At 43.9% G+C, this 25,141-nt stretch overlaps 1 protein-coding gene across 4 annotated transcripts in view; it reads left to right on the top strand.

The window, feature by feature from the left end:
* The window catches only part of PCIF1 (phosphorylated CTD interacting factor 1), a 99,450-nt gene that overhangs the window by 8,507 nt on the left and 65,802 nt on the right, over window positions 1-25,141 (top strand). For 2 of the 4 annotated variants that reach the window (XM_068263966.1, XM_068263963.1), the window contains exons 2-3: window positions 17,639-17,767; window positions 24,629-24,753. In XM_068263966.1, coding sequence (XP_068120067.1) covers window positions 17,659-17,767; window positions 24,629-24,753 — 234 coding nt within the window. In that variant the 5' untranslated portion in view covers window positions 17,639-17,658. Of the gene's footprint in view, window positions 1-5,776; window positions 5,894-17,638; window positions 17,768-24,628; window positions 24,754-25,141 lie in introns of those variants that run through there. The other 2 variants (XM_068263964.1, XM_068263965.1) reach the window with 2 other exon arrangements.

Here is a 25,141-nt window from a genome sequence, read left to right as displayed (position 1 = left end):
GCCAATAAAAGTGCCTACAATAGTGAAAGAGCTCCTCAGTATAACTGTATCGACAGCGTTATAGGTTAATACAATAAATACTTATGCATTATACATTTATATCCTAATAGTATACATACCATTATGGTTAAATGAAAAACGATCAAATGATTCGATATATCCATCAATCAGAAAAAACGATTTTTCAAAAAAGTAAATATAACCTAATTTAAGGATCTGGACTGCTGATCTAAAATGGGAGATGGTAAATATGCAAATGCAGTGTTCAGTTGCATGTGAAGGTATGTATATAATGTTCAAAAAGGGTCAACAGTCCATGGGCCTGATTCACAAAGCCACGCAAACCGTCCAGCACGGGTGCGCCAAAGAGCCAGCACGCGAAGCGCCGCCCGCGGCAAACCGCGCCCGCAAAAGTCGAATCGCGGCACCCCACGCGCGCAAAAAGCCCGCGAACGGCACCCCACGCGCCAACCGCCCAGCACACCCGCGCCAAACAGCCCGCACACCCCTGCGAACCAAGCCGGCATGCCCAAAAATTTCCATATGCTGCAGGAGGCTTTTATAACAAAGATTAAAAACTAAAGTTATAAAAATATACATATATATATATATATATATATATATATACATATATATATATATATATATATATATATATATATATATATATATATATATATATATATATATATATATATATATATATTTTTAATAATAAAATAATAATAGTAGTACTAATAATGCACAAATTACATATACAAGAATCCAGCATTCATAGTACAGTATAGGAGATATTTATCTTGCCTGTGAATATATAGCTTATAAAATAGACTAGAGTGCATATATCAATCTAAAAAAAAAAAAAGGGGGGGGGAACAATTAACACAAGACTTGGCCAGGTATAAATAGACATGTGTCTGACACTAACTGACACTTTAAGAATACCTGGTCATAGATATCATAAAAACAGCAAAAAACTGTGCATAGTTTTTTTTAGCGCTCCGCTTCATATAACTGTAATAATGGGAGTAAGCTTGACTTACCAAATGAACAAGTCGATACGGCAAAGGAAGCCTCTAATGGAGACTCTGAAGAGCTGCAATATATATCAGCTTTGCTAATCTCGGCAGCTGCAGTAATGAGAGCTCACTGAGAGGTGGATCAGGTGTTCAGAGGGTGGGATGACATCACATAAGATGATGACTTCCGCAGGAAGTTGTGGCGCCGCCATCTTGGTTTAGGGCATAGATATATATATATTGTGGGAAACTTGCCAGTGCTCATGTATGTTAGACAGAACAGCAGCTGAAAGAACCCTGCTGTTGTTCTGTCACTAGATGGCAGCAAAGTGCACAATGTTCCTATTAGTGGGGTAATACAGCGTATATGGTAGGGCTGCACGGTTTTTCGGTTCAAAACCGAAACCGCGGTTCGAGGCAAGACGATCTGCTGATCGTCAGTGCCTTCGGTTTTTCGGTCCGCTGTCTAACTTGCTTCTGGCCCCGCTGTGCGCTGATTGGCCAGAAGCAGTGAATATGCATAAGTGTTAATGAGCGGGCGGGGGGGGGCGGATCCACTCGAGCGAGCGGCGGGCACATGCAGCATTACTAATCACTGGCTAGCGATGGAATGACGGCAGCGGTAGGCGGAGCTGTATGCTCTGTACAGCTCCGCCTACCGCTGCCATCGTTCCATCGCTAGCCAGTGATTAATGAAATGCTGTATGTGCCCGGCCGCTCTCTCGAGTGGATCCACCCCCCGCTCATTAACACTTATGCATATTCACTGCTTCTGGCCAATCCGCGCACAGCGGGGCCAGAAGCCGTGATCCTCAACACTAGCGGCTTAACTAACAACATTAAGCTCGACTGAGATTTTCAGCTTGTGCTGCAAGGAGGGCACGTCTGAGTCAAGCGCAGATAGTACCAGACTGGTACTAGCGCTTGACTCAGACGTGCCCTCCTTTATAAACCCTAGAAATGTTTGTGCATTAAAGTCCCAGTAACTGAGCAGATTGTGAAATACTCAGACCGGCCTGTCCGGCACCAACAACCATGCCATGCTCAAAATTGCTTAAATCACCTTTCTTTCCCATTCTAAGGCCTGGAACCCACTGAAAAACGCAAACGCAAAAGCTAGCGTTTTGTCTGAGCGGTTTGCAAGCGGATTCATGCGCGTTTTGGGTTGTGTTTTGCAACATTGTATTTTTTTCCCCAGCGGGTGCCTAGCGTTTTGCGTTTTTATCCTGATTGGTCCTGTGAATTATTTTTCATTTTGTTACAGTGTGCTGAACCGCAAAACGCTAGCAGAACCGCTCAGTTTAGGTTTTGCTGAGCGTTTCTGCTAGCGTTTCAATACTTTACATTGAAGCGCTAACGCTCCCAAAATGCTGCATGTCCTGCGTTTGCGTTTCTGGGAAACGCAAACGCTCCTGTGGAAGTTGCCCCATCCATTAACATCAGCTGAGCGTTTTGGCAAAACGCTAGCGTATCGCAGCGCTGCCAAAATGCTCAAAAAAACGCTCTTGTGGGTTCCAGCCCTGACATTCAATTTGGAGTTCAGGAGATTGTCTTGACCAGGACCACATCCCTAAATGCATTGAAGCAACTGCCATGTGATTGGATGATTAGATAACTGCATTAAAGGGACTCCGAGCTCACGAAAAAAAGAAAAGTTGTACTCACCAGGGGCTTTCTCCAGCCCAGTGCTGGTCGGGAGGTCCCACGCCGGCGTCCTGGCTCCTCTCCTTCTCCCCGCTCCGGTATAGCTGACAGGCCGCAGCCCGGGCGACACTCGGTGGAGTGTCGGGCTGCAGCTTCCGCGTATGACGCGGATTACGTCACACGCCGGCCGCCTCGCGTCATCACGGCGGCCGGCGTGAAAGTACTGCGCATGCGCGATTAAAGCGCGCATGCGCAGTACTTTCACGCCGGCCGCCGTGATGACGCGAGGCGGCCGGCGTGTGACGTAATCCGCGTCATACGCGGAAGCTGCAGCCCGACACTCCACCGAGTGTCGCCCGGGCTGCGGCCTGTCAGCTATACCGGAGCGGGGAGAAGGAGAGGAGCCAGGACGCCGGCGTGGGACCTCCCGACCAGCACTGGGCTGGAGAAAGCCCCTGGTGAGTACAACTTTTCTTTTTTTCGTGAGCTCGGAGTCCCTTTAATGAGAAATTGAACAGGTGTTCCTAATAATCCTTTAGGTGAGTGTATATTTTTAGGATAAGCGTTTTTTTATTATTAGTAGTTATTCCCAGATGCCATGCGTGGGTCTGATTGCAAGATTCCTTGCATAGATTTAATATTCAACTATGGTGATAGGACGATGATCTCCTTGGTTACGTGAGGATTCTTAGGAGCCGCCCATACGTGGATCATCAACCCTGACAAGTCACTGCTGTGATGAAACACGTAGGGCGGAGCTACAATCCACATGGGCGGTCGAAAGGAGACGAGCGGATGTAATGGTGGAGGGTTGTGAACGGCTACCTGGGAGCTAATACCCACAGTGTTCTGTATACGCTTATCTCAAACATGTCCATTGTAAGTGCCGTTTTGTTTTATACTATTTGAGCCCACCTTGAGTTTCAGTGATGACAGAGGTCTCTGGATATATGGCCGCCAAAGCATTCATTCTTGCCTCCGCATATTCTAGGTTACTAGGGTGAGTGTGGACACATTGGGGGAGTGACCCGGCACTAAGCGCTGCATGTCCATTGTAGGGTGACATGAAGTGGGTAGTAGATGCATGTAGTCGGTGGAGGAATATAAGTTTAGAGATACACTATGATAGTTCTGTTTGATTTGAATATCCTGTGATGGTCACTAAGACGGAGGAGAAAATTTGCCTTGCATATGAGGACTCTTGGATCCTGGTTTTTGAGCTGAATGACTGGACTGTGTCTGGCAATTAGTCTGGCGAAATGTTTTTCTATCCCTGTTTCTCTATAGACTTTGAGCATGTTCATTATTCTTTATCTGTCCTGCATTGATTTACAGCTTTGTCCTAAACGCGATCCATGGTTTATGCTACCCTTATTGATTAGGAGATTGATTATCCTGAAGTGCATACATACTTTTCTTGTTGGATATGTCAGTGTACCTAATGCTTTTCCATGGGGATTTTCAGTCATGCCTGTTTTTTACGTATCGGTTTAGTATGTTGTGGTACGATATCGAACAACCCCAACCTGCAGTATTTTTACTGCATGGACGATGTATTTACTATACGGACACTGGACAGAAATGGACATGAAAGTCTATGATAGCAGATGACCAGTGTCTTCATTTTGTGATCTCGCTGTAAACCTAGACGACGATTCACCATTTTTGTGACTGTTCCTTTTCCATGCTATCTTGGATGCCACCCGGAGAGAGATCCTAGCCAAGGCTGTACTTCAAGACAAGACACGGGACATATATATTGCGTTTTACTCCTGGCAGACTTCAGTGATACTTCATTACATTTTCACAAGCTACTGTTTGAGGCCCAGTGCACACCAAAACCGCTAGCAGATCGTCAAAACGCTAGCGGTTTTTGGAGCTGATTTCAGAGCAATTCTAGGCATGTTTATAGACGTTTTCTAAACACGCCTAGCCTTTTTGTGAGCAGATTACAAATAATGTTGAAGTAAAAGCTGTCACTGGACAGCTTCTGTAACAAAAACGCATGGAAAACCGCTCTGATGTAGCGTTTTCCACAGCGGTTTGGGTTTTTCTTATACTTTACATTGAGGACGAAATGCTTCTGAAAACTGCAAACGTGCAGCAGAAGGCACGTTTGTGGTTTGGAAGAAACCTCAAACCGCTAGTGTGAACCATCCCATTGAAACACATTGGCCAAGCATTTTCACTGGCAGATCGCTGCAAAAAAACGCTCAGTGTGCACTGGGCCTTATGCTAGATACACACGGTGCATTCGTGCACTTGATTCCCCACTCGATTCCCGTCGATTCGTTTATTTCCAACATGTCCGATTTGGATGGATCGTTAGGTCGATTTAGCATACTTTGCCTGCGAAACGACCTAACGATCCATCGAAATCCAAATCGGACATGTTGGAAATAAACGAATCGAGCGGGAAATCGAGTGCGCGAACACACCGTGTATTCAGCATTAGTTTGACAACATAATTGCGGTACAGGTGTTCCCCGAACTCTACTAGTCTCACCAAAAAGCACAAGGACATGCTATTTGTGGCCGTTGAATTAGTCTGCACTTTTGCATGGTATGTAAATCATTGCCCCACAAAATATAGTTAAAAGAAGGCGAGTATGAAATCCATTTCTATGTGACATATATTCTGCTTCTGTTGTAGTAGGGTGGTGGCTGGGTGGGAAAAGTGTGTCTCATACGGCCATATTACATATTATAATACAATGTGTCCCATGTCACCATATTTATTATAATGCAATGTCTCCTTTTTGGCCAAATTACATATTATAATGCGAACACCTCATCTATTAGCAAAACATAAAGCGAGGGTAGGCATGGAACGCTGTACCACACTATGGCTTGTCATCTAAAAGGTCCTATCGTCTTTCAGTAGCATCTTGCACTGGCGTCACTAGGGGTGTGCGGTGCGCACCTCAATTGAGACTACGAGGGGTGACGGGCTTCTTCCCAACGCTGACAACCTGTCTCGCATCGCTGACGCTGTGGGTATAGGCGGGGATCTCCAGCCACAGCATAAGTTACATTTCCTCTTCCCTTCCCGCCCTCCAATCAGTAAAGCTGTTTACCATGCTGGTGCCCCTCTCCCTATCCAATGAAACAGAGAGGCAGCCAGCTGAAAGCCCGCCCACACAATCCCCGGGAAACCAGCAGAAGCTGCAGGAGAGAGCTGGGTGTGTGACAAGCGATCCTCTTCAGATTCCTGCGTATTCCGCAGTCAGGTTTACATAAGCTGTCCTGTCCTTTGTTGTGATCTTATCTTTATTATTGTTATCTCCACTATCTTCTGCACTTTCTGGCTGGTCGCTGTTTGCCTCCTGCCCCTCCTCCTCTTTTTATTTACACTTTTGCTTGGCACAGGCTTGTTCTCTTTGTCAATGGAACGGCTTATTTTCATTTCAACAGTAATTGATTCTGTTTGAATATATAAATAGTTCATAGTACATGAATGATTTTTGTATTTCATGAATTCTTTGTCAGATTACTGCAAGCTCCAATCCATTAAAAGGTGGCCATACATTAGGCGAAATGTCGGCCAATCGAGCATCCAATTTGATTATTATAATCAAAATCGGATGAAAATCGTTCCTGCCAAGTGCATGCCCGACCGACAATGCAACCAATTTCGGGCTGAAATTGGTGACATTAGTCAATCGGACATGCTGCAAGATGTAAGGCCAACTTGCTTGATAGGATGCGTGGCGGTAATGGCGAGCAATAACGGGACGAGCGACCAAACCCTCCACGCTGTTCTTTATGTGTGTGTGTAATGTGTAAATGTGCTGTGATTTTTATACATTGGCCTTCCGCCTCTTCAATTACCCGCATACATGCTGCCGGCGCATAGCACACCGGCGAGTGACGTCACACACGCGCCATGCCAGCAGCGTGTATGCGGATAACTGAACAGAGGTGGAAGACGGACGGCCACCGCGATACAGGACAGGTAATGTATAAACGGACATTACAGCACATTTACACATTTACATATACACACACAGCGGCGAGGTGGAGGATGTGGGGGGGCTCAGCTGATTCCTGAGAGATTTGATCGGTGAATTAGCCTGCGGTGTATGGGCAGCTGACAGAACTCTCTCCGATCAGATTGGATCAGAGGGAGATCTGTCTCTTGGTCGAATCTGCCCATCATCGCTAGATGTATGGCTACCTTTAAGATGCCCATACATCTAGTGATGTATGGGCAGATCGACAGAGACAGATCTCCCTCTGATCCAATCTGATCAGAAAGAGATCTTTTGGCCACCCATACACCGCAGGCTGATTCCCAATCAATTTCACCGTGAAATCTCTCGGGAATCGGCCACCTGCGTCGCTGCCCCATTAATGTAAATGTGCCCCCCTGCCCATGCATTTATACTGGCATATAGCACTAGGGGCGCATATGTGATGTCTTGTGCTATACCCCAGCAGCGAGTGAGACACAAAAGCGGAAGATAGATGGGCACCACAACAGGCAACAGTGGACAGGTAAAGTATAACTGCATGGGGGCACATTTGCATTAGGGGGGACAGCGCCAGGGGTTCTGTCTTGCTTGTCACAACATCCCATGCCATTACTGCCATGGACCAAGTTTACTATGGCAGCCTGAGATTTCCCAGCATGTCCAATTGATACATTCGACTATTGGCCTGATATTGGTTGAATCGTCAATCATGCATGCTTAGCATTGCACCGATTTGCACCAGATTTGATATTTATTGAATCGCATGGTTGATGGGCTGCTGAGTCATCTGATGTATGGCCACCTTTACTTTTTACCATGTATTAATATTGCGCCAACATCTTCTGCAGCACTGTACAGAGTATATTGTCTTGTCACTAACTGTCCCTCAGAGGAGCTCACAATCTAAACCCTACCATAGTCATATGTAATAGTCATATGTAGTAACACTACAGTACTACAGTAGGTATTAAATTGTGAGGTCCTCTGAAGGACAGTTAGTGACATGACCAGGTTCTCTGTATAGCGCTACGGAAGATGTCAGTGCTATGTAAATACTAAATAATAATTACAAACTGACCTGCAAGGCTCCCTCCCCTGCATCAGAACCCAATGCGATTAGGTTGTCAAGCTCCTTCCCCTGTAACAGTTCCCTGTCAGTGCTATAGAAATACTAGAAAAAAGCAGTACCAATGGGGTCAGTTTATAGACACAGGAGAAATTGTACACTAGATAGTGATAGTAATTTTGAAAGAGAGGGTCGAGATTTGGGGGAGCGATTGGTACAAAAGGGATACCCGCAGGAGCTGGTGGAGCAGGAATTTCAGAGGATGCGGGAGAAAGGGAGGGATGAGGTCTACAGTGGACGTTCACCTAAGAAAAAGAAGGGGGTGGGGAAGAATGATCCAATCAGATTTGTGACGATGATCACATTGGTATGGCCTACAAAGTGTGTTGCAAAAACATTGGAATGTGTTGATGTTGGATCAGAGGATCGCGAGAATAGTAGGCGATAGACCCTATATGACAGCAAATAGGGCACAGAATCTGAAGAACATATTAGTGAGGTCAGAAATCAATAGTATTCAGAAGGATACATGGTTGGGTCATTTCCCACCCAAAATTTGGAATGTACAGTTGTAGGAACTGCGGTGTATGTGATCTGGTTGAAAGAACCAAAACTTTCACGAATGCAAAGGGAACTAAAATATGAGATTAGAGATATTAACTGCAACTCTGAGAGAATTGTGTATTGTATCACATACCCATGTAATTATTTTACATTGGAAAAACGAAGAGAAGATTGGGCCACAGGGATTGGGGAACATGTGAAAAATATCGAGAAAGCGGAGAAAGATAGCCCTTTGGGCTTGCACTTTGAGAAGCATCATAATAAGGACCCTTTAATACACTTTAAAGGGATTATAAAACAAAATACCCAAGATGGGTGGCGATATTGAGAAAGAACTCTATAAAATTGAAACGAGCTGGATTTATCGATTGGGAACAAAAATCCCCCGTGGGCTAAATTCAGACATTAATATGGTCTATTTCCTCGATTAATATTAAAATATGCCAGAGAATCGCATCATGTATGCAGGGCTGTGGAGTCGGTCCAAAAATCCACCGACTCCTCAGTTTAGGATTCCGACTCCTCGACTCCGACTCCTCTAATTTGCATATTACAATTTTGTTGATTAAAAGTATGTAACATGAAATTCGTCTCTAACTGCCAACGCTTAGGAATTTTACAAGACAACTGAAGGATATGTAGACTACTATATTTATTCCCCTTAGACTAAAACTAGTCCTTGGTAAGAGTACTTGTAAAAGATACAAACCGGAACAAAGAACATCTATCAGGCCCTAGGCAATGTAACTGTGGGTACATGTAAAAGTGATGTGCAGGTACTTTGCAGGGGAATCAGGAGATTCTTCCTCTATTACACATTCTTCATGTACAATCTGAACAAGGTTTATGGGTGATAGACAACACCTTTGTGTTCAAAGTGCACAACATTCTCAGTGGATTCCCTGCAGCTCTGTGGGGAGTGCATATGTAGCGTATAGTACTACTGTGTAACAAAGTAAAGCTGAGACAGATGAAATTAAAGTTTTATACATACCTGGAGCCTCCTCCAGCCGCCTTCAGGATAATCAGTCCCTCGTTGTCCTCCTGGATCTTCTGCTATGAGTCCAGGTACTTGAGCCAGTTGGGCGTAGTGCGCATGCACACAATCCGCCGCCAGGAGCATACTACACCTGTGCAGCACTATTGCGCAGGTGCAGTATGTTCCTGGCTGTGGGAGCGGCACGTGGCTGGACTGCGCTGACAGGCTGAATTACCAGGACTCATAGCAGAAGATCCAGGTGGTGGAGGACAGCGAGGGACTGATTGGCCTGAAGGGGGCTAGAGGAAGCCCCAGGTATGTATAAAACTTTACTTTTTATCCGTCTCAGGTACCCTTTAATTTGTAGTCACCAAACCAAATTTTAACATATCAAATTATTTGATTTCATGAGGAAAGGGAGTGCATACATTTGCATAAATCAGCATCAATGCAGAATTATTTCCATCTCATTGACCATCTCTATTAGTGACACAGCTACACATCGGACTTTATGCTTACTGCATAGATGTTATTTAGTATATATGTTACGGCCAGAACCCGAAGTTTGGCCACTTCTAGTTCTGGCCGGCCACTTCGGGTTCTGGCCGGCCAATTCGCGAAGTGCCCGCTGCGCTGCGGCCAATGTTAGAAATGGATCGTTTACTCTGATATGAATGTATCTTCTGGCCGCAGCGCAGCGGCCAAACGTATTAATTTGTTGCAATTAAGCCGGCGGCAATGTAACGATTCAAGCCGCCGGCTTTTTCATCTGCCTCTCTCTCCTCCCCCCCCCCCCCCCCCTCTCTCTCTCTCTCTCTCTCTCTCTCTTATGGGCAGCCGGGCGGGGACAAGCGTGTCCCTCCGGAGTCGTTCGTCGCGGCAGGGAAGCCTGCCGTTCTTGCAGAGCGGGTGCTGGCAGAAGCAATGTCTGCAGCCTCCCCGCTCTGCTGCCCCTGCTGCGACGAACGACTCTGGGGGACTCGCGTGTCCCCCCCCCCCCCCCCCCCCCCCGCCGGCTGGCCATAAGAGGAGAGAGAGAGAGATGAGGCAGATGAAAAAGCCGGCGGCTTGAATCGTTACATTGCCGCCGGCTTAATTGCAACAAATTAATACGTTTGGCCGCTGCGCTGCGGCCAGAAGATACATTCATATCAGAGTAAACGATCCATTTCTAACATTGGCCGCAGCGCAGCGGGCACTTCGCGAATTGGCCGGCCAGAACCCGAAGTGGCCGGCCAGAACTAGAAGTGGCCAAACTTCGGGTTCTGGCCGTAACATATATAAGAGATTCCTGTGTACATACCATATATACAGTCACAATCCGATATGTATATCTGACCTTAAAAATACGGGGACTGCTTTATTGAAGCAGCACAAGTAACTAATTTTGATTGGTTTATTTCACTTTTGTGGACTAAGCACAGCTATTACCGTGTATATACTGTATACATACATTATTTTTAATGACTATTAACTGAGAAAGAGAACATTTTATTATATTTTCTATTTTAATTACAGTTACAAATTCATTAGAAGTCGGAGTCGGTGCATTTTTTCCAGACTCCGACTCCAGGCACCCAAAATTTCCACGACTCCGACTCCACAGCCCTGAATGTATGTGTTTGAACGATCTATCCAATGTTTGAGTACTGGAGGGGGACTTTTGAAATGATTGAGAGCAATCTGTGTAGCCTGTTATAAGCATTGAGCATTTCTTGCCTGCCTCTAAGAGGTTAAATTAAGGAGGAGATTGAATACCAAATAAAGGGAATTGTGCATCTGAATGCCCTAACCCATTACGCTTTGAAAAAGCCCCGTGGGCAGGGCGAAACGCGTCAGCGGGAGGGCTCTGGTTCTGAGCATGTGAGCGCTCACGAAGCGGAACCATCAGCAAACATCCACAGACCTCCCCAGGAAGATCAGCGCCTATTTTGGAGCTGGTGAAGATCAAGTAGGATCACCATTCACTACAAAGCAATTGCATTTGATTTAACAGCGTGTAAGCTACAAAGCAGAGCTGCAGTTCATGAAGGGCGAGTTAGATTCAGGCTGCTACAGTTTGGTGATTTGATCCACAGCAATATGGCCATTAATTAGTGTGTGAGTGGATGCCTCGTGGTGTTCGCCGGTGGAGGGCCCAAATATTTCAGATGTGATTGGTGGACCAATGTGATTTGCATAGGCATTTGCTGGGCGATCATTTTTGGACAGTAACCATCGCTGTGACAGTAGGAATTAAGAATGAAACTGCTGCTCCATGTTATGACCAGTATTGATATTAAAGGTTTTTAGAGGGGAGGGTTCAGCATTACACATGCTGTGATTTTTGTATGCCAATAATAAAGCAACTTTTGTAATAGCCCATAAAGAGATGAAGGTTATCATTTTTTTTGTGGTTGCTATAGAAATACTAAATAAGGGCTGCGTGAAGCTGGCCTCCCTACAATCAGCATAAATAAAAATTCCATCATGATTGGTTAGTGCTAAGTTTGTGCTCATTTGTGCTGCAAAAATTAAGATTTGTGCTTCTTTCATTTTGAAGATAATAGCACTTGTTTTGTAAACAATAATACCATCACCCAGCCCCCATACAACAATTTACAGACATGAAACTGGTATGGATGGGTAGTGCTGTGCATGTGCCCATTTGTGCTGCAAAAATCATATCTCTATCTTTTATACTTTCTGAGGTATTCACGTTTTTATAAAGGTCAAAAGTTCACTCAGACTCATTTAGCCTTTGCGATGTTGTAGGGGGGCTGAGTGAACTTTTGACCTTTATGAAAATGTGAATATTTCAAAAACTAAAAGATAGAAAGATGATTTTTTGCAGCACAAATATGCACAGCACTACCCATCCATACCAGTTTCATGTTTGTAGGTTGTTGTATGGGAGCTGGGTGATGGTATTGTTTTGGAACTAATAAGTGCTTTTATCTTCAAAATGAAAGTGGCACAAATTTTAATTTTTGCAGCACAAATGGGCACAAACGTAGCACTAACCAATCATGATGGAATTTTTGTTTGTGCTGATTGTAGGGGGGCCAGCTTCACAGAGATAATAATAAGGGCATGTATTGAAAAAAGAAGTCAGACAAGCAATCCCAGCTGATCGGTACAGCTAAGGCCCCATTCACACTAGAGCGTTTTGCCAGCGATTTCGGCAAAATGCTCAAGCGCTAGCGCTTTTTAAAGTGCTAGTGCTATAATACCCTATGGGCCCGTTCTTGGGTGATTTGCGTTAATCGTCGACGCAAATCGCCAAGCGCAAACATGTAGCCTGCACCATTTTCAGGCGATTTACCGATGATCGTGATTCAGTGCAGAAAATCGCTGCAGTGTCAAGTGATTTTTCCGCTGTTAATCACGGAAAAATCACTCCCACAAAACGCCTGCGGTAATCGCTGGCGTTTTGCACTTTTAAGTGTGAATGGGGCCTTAGGCCAATGTCTTCAAGAACATCTGGACATACTGAAGACAAACATGGATAATCAGTTTGGCCAATGAAAATCTGGGAATGTGACTTCACTTCTGTTTCCTTCATAGGCTAATTTAGGAAGCAGAAGTGAGATGCAGTGGATAGAAAAAGTGTACATACCACTGTTAAAATGCCAGGATTTTGTGATTTAAAAAAATACGGCAATAAGTAATTTCAAAAATGGTCCCACATTTTAATTGATAATTCTCTCCACATTGACTAAAGCCCCACTTTGAGCTAAAGAAATACAGACAAAATGCAGGATAATACCACCACCATGCTTCACCATCATTCGTTTGCGTATGCAAAGGGTTTTTGCTCCAAACCTATGTTTTGGAATTGTGACCTAAAGGTTCAGGGCAGGAACACACTAGGCAGAATCACATATGCGTTGTCCACAGCACATAGTGGAAAACGCACTGCCTAGTGTGTTCCTACCCACAGGCCTCTTTCACATCAAGACGTTGCATTTTAGGGGAAGTTAAGGTCGCATAACGTGCCCTAACGCAACGCATGGTGGTGTTGAAGTTGGACGTCAGATTGAGCTGAGTTATGCGGCTCTTTGTGCGCCGTTTTCGTTCTATACTGGGAAGTCCGGATCTTTTCAATGATTCGGATGATTCGAATCGGATCATTTGAACCGAATCTTTGAATCATTTTACTAGGGAAGCAGGGGTGCAGCAGAGTGAGAGGTGCAGGAGAATGAGGGCACATTGAGGGTGCTAATGGGGAAGGGAGAGATGAAGCAGGAAGATTGTGCTTGTGCACAGAAGCTGCAGTTCCTGTTTCTTCCAGACATCCACTGTGAACCGATGATCCGGATGATTCGGCTAGGTTTCCATTTGTGCGGCGGCATGCGTCTTGAGAGACGCGATGCTGGTACAGCTGCTGCCTCTCGCAGCCGAATCCCTCTAGCCGTGCTATGCGCGGCTATGGGATTCGGACAGCTACGCACGAAATTATGCTGCAGGGCCTCAGATTTTTCCTCGGCCACGAATTCGGATGGCTCTCATAGACTTCTATAGGCTGCTGAAATCCATCCGAATTCGTGGGCGGTCAATCGGCCTGGGTTCGCAGCAGTGGAAGCCCGGCCTTCAACCCACAAAAAGATCCAGATCAAAGATCCGGATAGTTCATGATCTGGACAACACTACAGTGCAGTGCTTTTGGTAGTCCTTTTTTATTTTTTTTTATTTTTTTCCCCAAACATTACCCGGGCCTGGATGTTTTTCTTTGTAAGAAAATGCTTCTGTCTTACAACTTTACCCCCATAGTCCAGATACATGGAGAAAACAGGAGATAAAGTATATGTCAGGAAAATCCTAGTTGGACAAGCTGAACTTTATTTTGGGTTAATCAGAGTCTCATTAAAGGGACACTTAAGTCAAACAAAAAAAATGAGCTTTACTCACCTGGGGCTTCCAATAGCCCGCTGCAGCTGTCCGGTGCCCTCGCCATCTCCCTCCGATCCTCCTGGCCCCGCCGGCAGCCACTTCCTGTTTCGGTGACAGGAGCTGACAGGCTGGGAACGCGAGTGATTCTTCGCGTTCCTGGCCACAATAGCGCCATCTATGCTGCTATAGCATATATCATATACCATATAGCAGCATAAAGGGTGCTAATGTGTCTGGGAACGCGAAGAATCATTAGCATCCCCAGCCTGTCAGCTCCTGTCACCGAAACAGGAAGTGGCTGCTGGCGGGGCCAGGAGGATCGGACGGAGACGGCGAGGGCACCGTACAGCTGCAGGGGGCTATTGGAAGCCATAGGTGAGTAAAACTCATTTTTTTTTGTTTGACTTAAGTGTCCCTTTAACCACTTCAAGATTCTGCGTACGCTTAAGTACGCCCCTGAAACCTGAAGTGAATTCCATGGAAACGGCCGCTCGTATGAGCTGCCGTTCCATGTCAGTTCACGGAGGGTGTCTCCGTGAACACCCTGCGAGCCGCCGATCGCAGCTCGCAGGGTAATTGTAAACACACGGGGAAGATATTCCCCGGTGTTTACATATATACGGCGCTGCTGCGCAGCAGCGCCGTAAAGGAGATTGGCGATCCCCGGCCTCTGATTGGCCGGGGATCGCCGGAATCTGATGGGCTAAAGCCTATCCCATCGCTCACAGGGGGAGGGAGAGGGAGGGGAGGGAGAGGGAGGGGAAGGAGGCCAGGAAGCGCTGCGGAGGGGGGCTTTGAAGAGCCCCCCCCCCGCAAGCGCCAGCAGCCGGCGGCGATCAGACCCCCCCAGCAGGACATCCCCCTAGTGGGGAAAAAAGGGGGGGAAGTCTGATCGGCCTGGCTGCTATCTAAGGGCCCTTTCACACCAGAGGGCTTTTTCGGCGTTTTAACGCCACGGCCGAAGTTGGCGTTTTCCTAGGTAAAAGAAAGTCCATAGACTTTCATTTTACCATTCACACTAAACGCCGCGTTTTGGAGCGTTGCGTTTCAACGCTCCCAGGCGCTTTTTCTGGGCCTACCGCGGCGTTTCTCATTACAATTGATTGTAATGTATAGGCGTTAAAACGCCTTCAAAACGCCTTCAAAACGCCTGCAGCCAAAACGCAGCGTTTTAGCCTTTCACCGCTGCCTGTAGTGTGAAAGAGCCCGGTGCTGCGGGCTGGAGAGCCCACGCAGCACCGATCAGCAAAAAAACACGTGGTACAGAAGTGGTTAATTGATATCGCGTGTGTTCCTCAGTATATTGAACAATGTAATTAAAACAAAAAAGACTTTAACAGTGTAAATTTTAAGAGTTTCCATTCTCACTCAATCAGCTTGTTTTTTTTTTTTTCCCCTAACCAATTTTGTTTTTAATTTGCATTGTACAGCAGTATAATTTTATAGGCCATATTAAAGGTGGGAAACGTTTTTTGAAATTATTTATTGTGGTCTCAATTTTTTTTATATCACAAAAATCTATCATTAAGGGTACACCTTTTCTATCAACTGTATGGTCACGTGATCAGTCAGCCAAACACTTACAAATCAATCACTTGATCAAATTGAGCATAATCTTCTTCTGCTTAAACCTAAACTTAAAGAAAAAATGAAAGTAACATCTGTATGAGATAATTTTTTAGCTTCTGTTAAATATAACTTTTCAGCACACTTCGATTAAATAAGTACTAAAAGCAGGTAGAAAAATGTCAAAATTTATTCCGAGTATTTTCTTTTTTTTTGCTGGTGGCTTAAAAGGCCTTTTTTTGATAATTTGTGAAAATATCACTTACAGTGGTTTGCAAAAGTATTCGGCCCCCTTGAAGTTTTCCGCATTTTGTCATATTACTGTCACAAACATGAATCAATTTTATTAGAATTCCATGTGAAAGACCAATACAAAGTAGTATACACGTGAGAAATGGAACGAAAATCATACATGATTTTAAACATTTTTTACAAATAAATAACTGAGTCAATGCTTTTGTAGAACCACCTTTTGCTGCAATTACAGCTGCCAGTCTTTTAGGGTATGTCTATACAAGCTTTGCACATCTAGAAACTGAAATCCTTGCCCATTCTTCTGTGAAAAACAGCTCCAGCTCAGTCAGATTAGATCAGGCATGGGCAAACTGGGCCCTCCAGCTGTTGAGAAACTACAAGTCCCACAATGCATTGCAGGAGTCTGACAGCCACAGTCATGATTCATAAAGGCAAATGCATTGTGGGATTTGTAGTTCCTTAACAGCTGGAGGGCCAAGTTTGCTCATGCCTGGATTAGATGGATAGCGTTTGGACGGCCTTGTCTTAGTAGGTTTACAGTTGTGCCATACTCCTTCCATTTCTGGATGATCGCTTGAACAGTGCTCCGTTGCATGTTCAAGGCTTTGGAAATCTTTTTGTAGCCTAAGCCTGCTTTACATTTCTCAATAACTTTATCCCTGACCTGTCTGGTGTGTTCTTTGGACTTCATGGTGTTGCTACTCCCAATATTTTCTTAGACAACCTCTGAGGCCGTCACAGAGCAGCTGTATTTGTAGTGACATTAGATTACACACAGGTGCACTCCTAGTCATTAGCACTCATCAGACGATGTCTATGGGCAGCTGACTGCACTCAGACCAAAGGTGGGCTGAATAATTACGCACACCCCACTTTGCAGTTATTTATTTGTAAAAAATGTTTGGACTCATGAATGATTTTCGTTCCACTTCTCCCGTGTACACCACTTTGTATTGGTCTTTTACGTGGAATTCCAATAAAATTGATTGATGTTTGTGGCGGTAATGGTAAGCCCCACCACCACCACAGATTGTGAACCAATTTCAGCCTGAAACCGTTCACAATCTGTTTGCAGTAAAGGTGGCCATACGATCCTTCATTGATCAGATTCGATCAGAGAGGGATCTATCTGTTGGTCGAATCTGATGGCAAATCGACCAGTGTATGGCCACCTTTACTGATAAGAAGTCCATGGTTTTGAAACCCTCTCTATCTCATTGGACCATATTTGAGTCTTGGTGCAGAAGACAGAGTGGCCACAGCACCACTCATGCCTGCACTTTCTGAATCCGGAGTATAGTAGCTATACAGCTTGACATGTAAGGCTGTTTCTCACTTTTATAAGTTTAAGCCCACTTTAAGCTTATAAATTTTAAGCCCCATCTACACGATACGATTCTTTGTACGATTCTATTACGATTATATTTATGATCCAATTAAATCCGTCATGTCCGATCGGGATTCTATTCAATTCGATTTGCCATTGTTTTGCAATGGTAAATCGAAATGAATCTAATCGAATCCTGATCGGACATATCGGATCGTAAATAGAATCGTACAAAGAATCGTATCATGTAGATTGGGCTTTAGGGTGAACAGAACATATTGATGATTATGTACAATTGGAATACTGTATGTGTATTTTTTGAGTAGCATTAATTTTAGGTGTCTGATAAACCTGTTCTGTTTGAATTTCTAGTTTGACCCCATCTTACAAAGATGGCTCGTGAAAATCATGGAAGTCCACAAGAGGATGCCGCCTTAACCAGCTTGTCTCCAAGTACCTCAAGCTCACCACGACCTCCTCGTCCAGTCTCTGACTTGCCAGGTAATAATGGTGCTTATCTCATCACTGCAATATTGTGCTCTAAAATGTCATGTTCATGGAACATGTTTCTTTGAAACATTTTTAATTAAGAAATCAACATATTTAAAGGGAATCTGAAGTGAAAATAAACGTATGATATAATGATTGGTATGTGTAGTACAGGTAAGAAATAGAACGTTAGTAGCACATATACTGTATGAGTCTCATATTGTTTCCAGTACAGGAAGAGTAAGGCCGGGTGCACACATGGCAGAAACACTTGCGTAGTGGGAAACGCTGTGTTTTTGCCGCTAAAGGAAGTCTATGGCTGCAGGAAAAAAACTCATGTAAAAAACGCATATGCGTTTTAGATGAGTTTTTGCAGTAAGCGTTCCACATAGCAGTGTTGCATAATATACAGGATGGCTGCCAAAATGCACATAAATAAAGTCAATGGGAACACAATGGTATGCGGTTTCCATACTTTTTTTTATGCGTTTTTGCTTTAAAAAGTTGTTTAATGATGCATCTTCTCTTCCTGTTGTCTTCCTACTGATTTGCATAAAACGCAATAGAAAAACGCATGAAAAACTCATACAAAACGCATATACGTTTTCTATTAGCGAAGCGCAAATGCGTAAAAACACGCAACATGCATAAAAAACAAAAGCTACAAAAACACAAATAGATGCAATGCACATGCCAAACACTGCTACATTTCACTCTGTCATGTGAACCCAGCCTTAAAGGGACTCCGAGCACCTCTCATGGGCATGCCTTTAAGCCAGACAACTTCCAACAAAGTCGTGCTATGACCCCTCTGGCGGAGCCTCTTGCAATGGCCATGCGTGTCACTTCCTCTTGCATCAGTGATGCTCTTCTCTAACAGAGAAGACAGGTTTGACCCGGTACTTAAAATATAAAATAAGATGGCAGCTGCGATTTTTAAATTGAACAAAAACTATTTAGTGTAGAACGGCGATTCAAGCATCAAATGAAAGAGGAGAGCACAAGCTACAGAAAGGTATGCATCTTTAAGTGGTTTGCAGTACTGGTCGGATTCTTAAAGCCATACCCATGAGAGGTGCTCAGAGTCCGGTTAAGAACCTTCAGTTGTCTATGCAAAAGAGCTTCTCTGAACTCTCGGATCAAGCTTGGTTGGCTACAGAGCTATTTCCTGAAGCACTTATCTCAACCTGTCTCACTGTTTCTTGGTTAAGAAATTACCTTTCGTATTATATGACACTAAGCATACCTTGCAGACCCTCGGGGGATAACCCTGACACATGACGCAGTGCTTGGCACAGCAGACGTAAGTACTCTTTATACTAATATACCGCATCAGGGTGGGATTGAAGCAGCCCGTTACTATCTGGAGAAGGAAGAGGAAATTTACTTTGATCAGGTCACTTTCCTGTTAGAACTCTTAGATTTTGCCCTGTCCAGAAATTATTTTTGGTATAAGTGGAAGTACTATTTGCAACGGTTTGGCTGCGCGATGAGGGCATCGTTTGCACCATCACTAGCGAATCTCTATATGGCTAGATGGGAGGAGAAAGCAATTGCAGAAGGGTCTCAAAACATTCTGCTTTGGAGGGGGTATATTGACGACCTCTTGATTATGTGGAGAGGCCAAACAGAGGAGTTCCAGGCCTTCATATCCCGCATAAACACTTTAGCCACAAACATCAAGCTCAACCTAGAATGTGATGTGAATGTAGTACACTTTTTAGATCTGGGAATTAGTAGAAATGATGAGAACTTGAAGACAAAATGTTTTTTTAAGAAAACTGACCGCAACGGATACATCCCGACAAACAGCTGCCACCATCCAGCTTGGATTAAGGCGGTACCTAAGGGACAACTCAGAGTATGTAGGAACTGTACCGAGGTAGAGGACTATGAGCGGCAAGCTGTTATTGTTAAGGATAGATTTTTTCAAAAGGGATACAGGGGTGATGACTTAACAGCTACGGTGGAGCAGGTGAAAAATATGGACAGGGAGGCTCTCCTATTAAATAGTTAGAACATGGGAGACAATTCAGGTTCCAGCCTCCATGGCACAGCATTCATCACGGATTTCTCCATCCAGTATAAACAACTGGAAAGGGCTATAATCAAACATTGGCCAGTCTTAATGATGGATACGGCACTGCGCCATGCTCTTCCTGAGCGCCCCCAGTTTATTTACCGCAGAGATCTTAATCTGCGGGACAAGCTGGTGCCAAGCTGTGTGGATCCGCCGGCCAGCCAAGGCCTAATAGGTTGGCAAAAACAAGTGTTTTTTCCGTGTGGGGCCTGCAGAGGTTGCGAACTAAGGGTTGCTAAAAAAAATACCAGTTTTCAGTCATACAGCACTAATAGACAATATGACATTAGACCATTCATGACATGTGGTACTCACCACATTGTGTATTTAATATGGTGTACCTGCGGGTATCGGTAGGTAGGATGCACAACAAGGCCACTAAAAAAGCGCATATCAGAACATATATATAAGATTGGCAAGAGACACGAAGATCATAGTGTCTCTGCCCACTTTAAAGGGGAACTGAAGAGAGAGGTATATGGAGGCTGTCATGTTTATTTCCTTTTAATCAATACCAGTTGCCTGGCAGCCCTGCTGGTCTATTTCTCTGCAGTAGTATCTGATTAAAACCAGAAACGAGCATGCAGCTAGTCTTGTCAGATCAGACTTATAAGTCTGAACCACTGAAACACCTGATCTGCTGCATGCTTGTTCAGGGACTATGGCTAATAGTATTAGAGGCAGAGGATCAGCAGGGCTGCCAGGCAACTGGTATTGATTAAAAGGAAATAAACATGACAGCCTCCATATACCTCTCTCTTCAGTTCCCCTTTAAGCAAATGCATAATTGTGATCCCACATTCATGCAGTATTGCGCTATTGATAAGTTTGGATGTACCATCCTGGAAGGGTTCTAAAAGCTATCGCGAACTCTCCAGGATGGAAACTAAATGGATTTATATGTTGCGAACCCTTACCCCAGAGGGGCTCAACATTGAGGTCGATATCAATTGTTTTATCAATAATGACTGATAACTTAGAGTGCTGCTATCTATGCCGTTGGCGTGTACATTGAAAATAAAGGGGGAAGGGTTGTTCCGTGGGGTCCTACCAGGTCCAATTTTACCTCTGCCAGGACAAGTGTTGCTGCTGGGGGCCCAATATGGTGTAGGGATGTCTGGGTGCAGGACCTATGTGCAGTGGTTCTTGGGTGTTTCTACACTGTCGCTGCTGCGCATTTAGGCTGGTTTCACACCAGGACGTTGCGTTTTAGGGGACGCTATGGTCGCATAATGTGCCCCTAACGCAACGCCTAGTGCTCTCTGCTGTGGACGTCAGAGTGAGCCGCGTTGTGCAGCTCACTCTGGCGTCAGTGATGCGTACTCTTGGACGCATGCGGCATCACGTCACGTGGTCCCGCCCGGCCAAACGCCGCACAGAGCGGCCACTCCAGGAAGTAAACACTGCACGTCACTGAGTGCAGTGAATATTAATTAGCCATGTGCCTGGCCGCTCTCCCCAACGTTACTGAGCATGTGCAAGCAGTCTAACGTGGCGCTTATAAAGTACTGCATGCAGTACGTTGTCTTATGGCGCAGCATTACTAAGTAACGCAACGTGGGCACTGTGAACAGCCCATTGATTTTTCATTGCTGTGCGGTGGGGTGCGTTACAGGCTGCTCTAACGTGCACCTGTAACGTCCCACTGTGAAACAGGCCTTAAATTGTCTCTGACCATCTAAGATGACATATGAGCTTTGATCTGGGCTGCTGCCAAAATATGCTTGTAGTTTAATTTCATGTTGATTTTAGTGGGTTATATGCACTTTTTATGAGGCTAGCTGGTATGTGACATGTGGATGCACAGCGGCTCTTGGGTGTTTCTACACAGTCGCTGCTGTGCACTGATGACATCCAGGGGCTTTGGGTAGACATATGAGTTACGTCTGCAGGTGCTGTTTAATTGCAGCTATATTTGATGTGCTATTACTGTGTAATAGGAACTAGGCATGAGTTTTCCTTCTATTTACATCTAGGTTTTCTATGCTTTATATTAAATAGCTGGGGGGCTGGGGAGGGTTCCGGGTTTGTATTGTGGTTTTATATTGTATGCTATGCAATCTCTCCAGGCATGCAATAGAATATTTACTGTGTATGTGATCGCGCTCCCTCTGGTGGCAGCAGAGAGCGTGAATTAAACTCGTAATATGTAGATTATCTAGCCTACTATAGGCCACATGAGGATGACGCTATGAATAAATATGTGAGATGAACGGGCGTGCGTCCAGCCCCTGATGAGTCACGCCCCGTGACTAAATGCGTAGGGCGGAGCTTGGACGCACGCAACGAGGCGACACACTATACCCAGCTGGCGGACGCGCTGGAGTCGTGGTGCAGTAAGATCATATGTGATATGCCTATGAACAAGATATATACAGTGTACGTAGATTCTGTGAGCAGGGATTTTAACTTTTAATAAATAGAATCACGCTATGTTTTACCTTTATATTGGTGTCAGGAAGTGATTATTAGAGGCAATGGCTGCCGGTGATTACGCCTACTGACAAGCTGACTGCAGGTGAGCGGCCAATCTATGGGGAGCTGTTGATGCTGTCTCTGTGACAGGGTATCACCACTCTTTTATGGGAGACGTGTGACTTTGCACCAAGGGTGTTAGATTTTATACGTTACACCCTATGTTTGCGTTCTCTTTCTGTTTTTATTACATGTCACTTTGCTAGATCCTGAGGAGTTGAAGCGCAGCAGTATTGAGGACACTTGTTTATTTAAGGTTTTACTGCAGGAAAGTTCAAAATGTCATTAGCGCTGCTCTGTTTCATAGTTTAAAATAGAGTGTAGTTTGTAAACTACAAATATTAGAAAATGATGCAATGTGATTAAAAACAACGTATATAACTGAACATAAAAATATGAGACTCTTTTCTTTTGCTACTAATGTTTTATGAATTATCCTTACTACACATACAATTCATATCAAATATATCATTTTTTTCCACTTCAGTGTCACTTTAAGTCATCTTTATCACGTGACAGTCTTCATAATAACATTTCTAGTGTATCAAATTGTGTTTAAGATCGTGTCATTTTGCACATTACTGATCCCAACCATTAAATTAAAGCAGCAGTGACAGCCATGTTATCTCAGCAACTCACATATATAAGTAGATAACTACTTGTTCTACTTACATAACAGATGTATTGTACTGACCATGCTTTGATTTCAGTGAACCTTATATAGTAAATAAAGAGAATTCTGTTTCTGGCATTTTCCATCTTGATTCCCTCTGACTGAAGCCAATCCTGAAGAATTTTTCCTCCTAGACACTGCACTGTCATAGCTAGCTTGCTTTGTAAACCCATGTGAGCACAGCATAGATCAGCTTCCTTTTCGTCGGCAATGTAAAAAAATAGAGCCAGGCTGACTGAGAAGATTTATTACAGCAGAAACATTTCTGAATAGATTGGAGTGCTTGCAATGCAGGGTAAGGTTGCAGGCTGCATATTAAACACAGAGCAGTGAGTAAATGCAGTTTGATTTTGTGCCTGACAGTCCGTCTTTAATGATTGTTAGTGTTAACACATGTTTAATATAACTGCCATTTTTAATTGTTTTGTTATCAGAACTGGAGCTAAGAACTAAAGAGAGAAGTCTATGTCTGAGGTCTGGTGATGTTGTGGTCATTTCTATAACAAAAAACAGATGTTGGATCTCTGAAATTCTTCCTGCTTACAGTGATTTTTTTTTTTTTTTCAGATAGAGAATTGCATTGTGAAAATTCACATTAGTACTGAAAGCAATGCAATTTCGGTTTCAATCGTTTTTTATTGGAAAATTTTTGTTTTTTCAAATATGGTCAAACATTACATTTTGACATCATCGAACAATATCTATACATCATGAAAAGTAGTAGGTGTATATAAAAATTGAGAATAAAGATGTATATCAAACATAACATATAAGCAATGCAATTTCAATGGAATAGTTTACACTGAATGCATTTTTTGTATTCTTTTCCATTCCCCTGAAAATTGGACAGCTTGCTGCAGACTTTCGTACCATGCATCCAGTTCCCACTTAATGATTTTCAGTTACGCTAGATGCATGCAAAAAATTGCATACAATAATGCAAAAAATCATATATGGAAAAAGCATGTGAAAAGTAATATCCTTGTGGAAATGGGGCATAATGACAAGCTTTATTGTCTGATCACATGTAGGAATGTTACACCTGTGCATGTAAATCACTGATATGCCACAGGAATGCATACAAGACTGTGGTATAGAAGTTTACAAGTTTGCTGCTAGGCAATGAATTAGTTCAGGTGTAGAAAATCAGTAACAGTCTCTTAGGGCTCGTTCAGATGGAAGTTGGAACGAGAAGCGCTGCATCTGGTTCAAATGCTTTTCTTCTAGCGAGCAGAAAAGCATTTGGCAACTTTCAGTGCTTCCCGTCATTTGGCAAATGCATTGCGTTTTGACCTTCACAGGGGGACATGGTAGCGCTGTACATTGACAATCCTTGAAGCTACATGTAGCTTTCAAGACTAAGCGAAACAGGAAATTACGGTATCGTGCGTGGTGTTTGTACAAATGATGGTACCAACATTTTAAAAAACAATGTCCTTTTATTTGAATGGACACAGCTTAAACGATGAGCATCGCAGGCGCAGCCATTGTTTAGCGCTGGTTCATCGTTCATGTGAACTGGCCCTTACTCAGGAAATGAACAGCTGAACACAGTGTTTGACAGGCTAAGAGAGTGGCCCCATCTTTTAGAATATAGGCAGTTCTGGAATTAATGTGTAGTGCTTATTTCTATTTTTCTGTTCAGATGAACTTATACAGGCTGGATGGGAGAAATGCTGGAGTAAGAGGGAAAATCGTCCTTATTATTTCAATCGTTTCACTAATCAGTCCTTGTGGGAGATGCCAGTCCTTGGTCAGCATGATGTCATTGTAAGTATACCTATAATCAAGATGCAAAATATTCTGTATGCAGCAATTACTGTACAAGTATTTTGTTATTTCAGCCTTAGGGGTACATACACTGACCAGCCACAGCATTAAAGCTACTTTCATAGTTACATATAGTTACATAGTTATTTTGGTTGAAAAAAGACATACGTCCATTGAGTTCAACCAGCATAAAGTACAACACCAGCCTGTTCCTTCACATATCCCTGTTGATCCAGAGGAAGGCGAAAAAACCCTTACAAGACATGGTCCAATTAGCCCCAAAAGGGAAAAATTCCTTCCCGACTCCAGATGGCAATCAGATAAAATCCCTGGATCAACATCATTAGGCATTACCTAGTAATTGTAGCCATGGATGTCTTTCAACGCA

The sequence above is a fragment of the Hyperolius riggenbachi genome, chromosome 12 (assembly GCF_040937935.1).
Source record: "Hyperolius riggenbachi isolate aHypRig1 chromosome 12, aHypRig1.pri, whole genome shotgun sequence".
Lineage (NCBI taxonomy): Eukaryota > Metazoa > Chordata > Amphibia > Anura > Hyperoliidae > Hyperolius > Hyperolius riggenbachi.
Note: the sequence above shows the minus strand (reverse complement) of the source record. Positions and strands in the feature narration are given on the sequence as shown.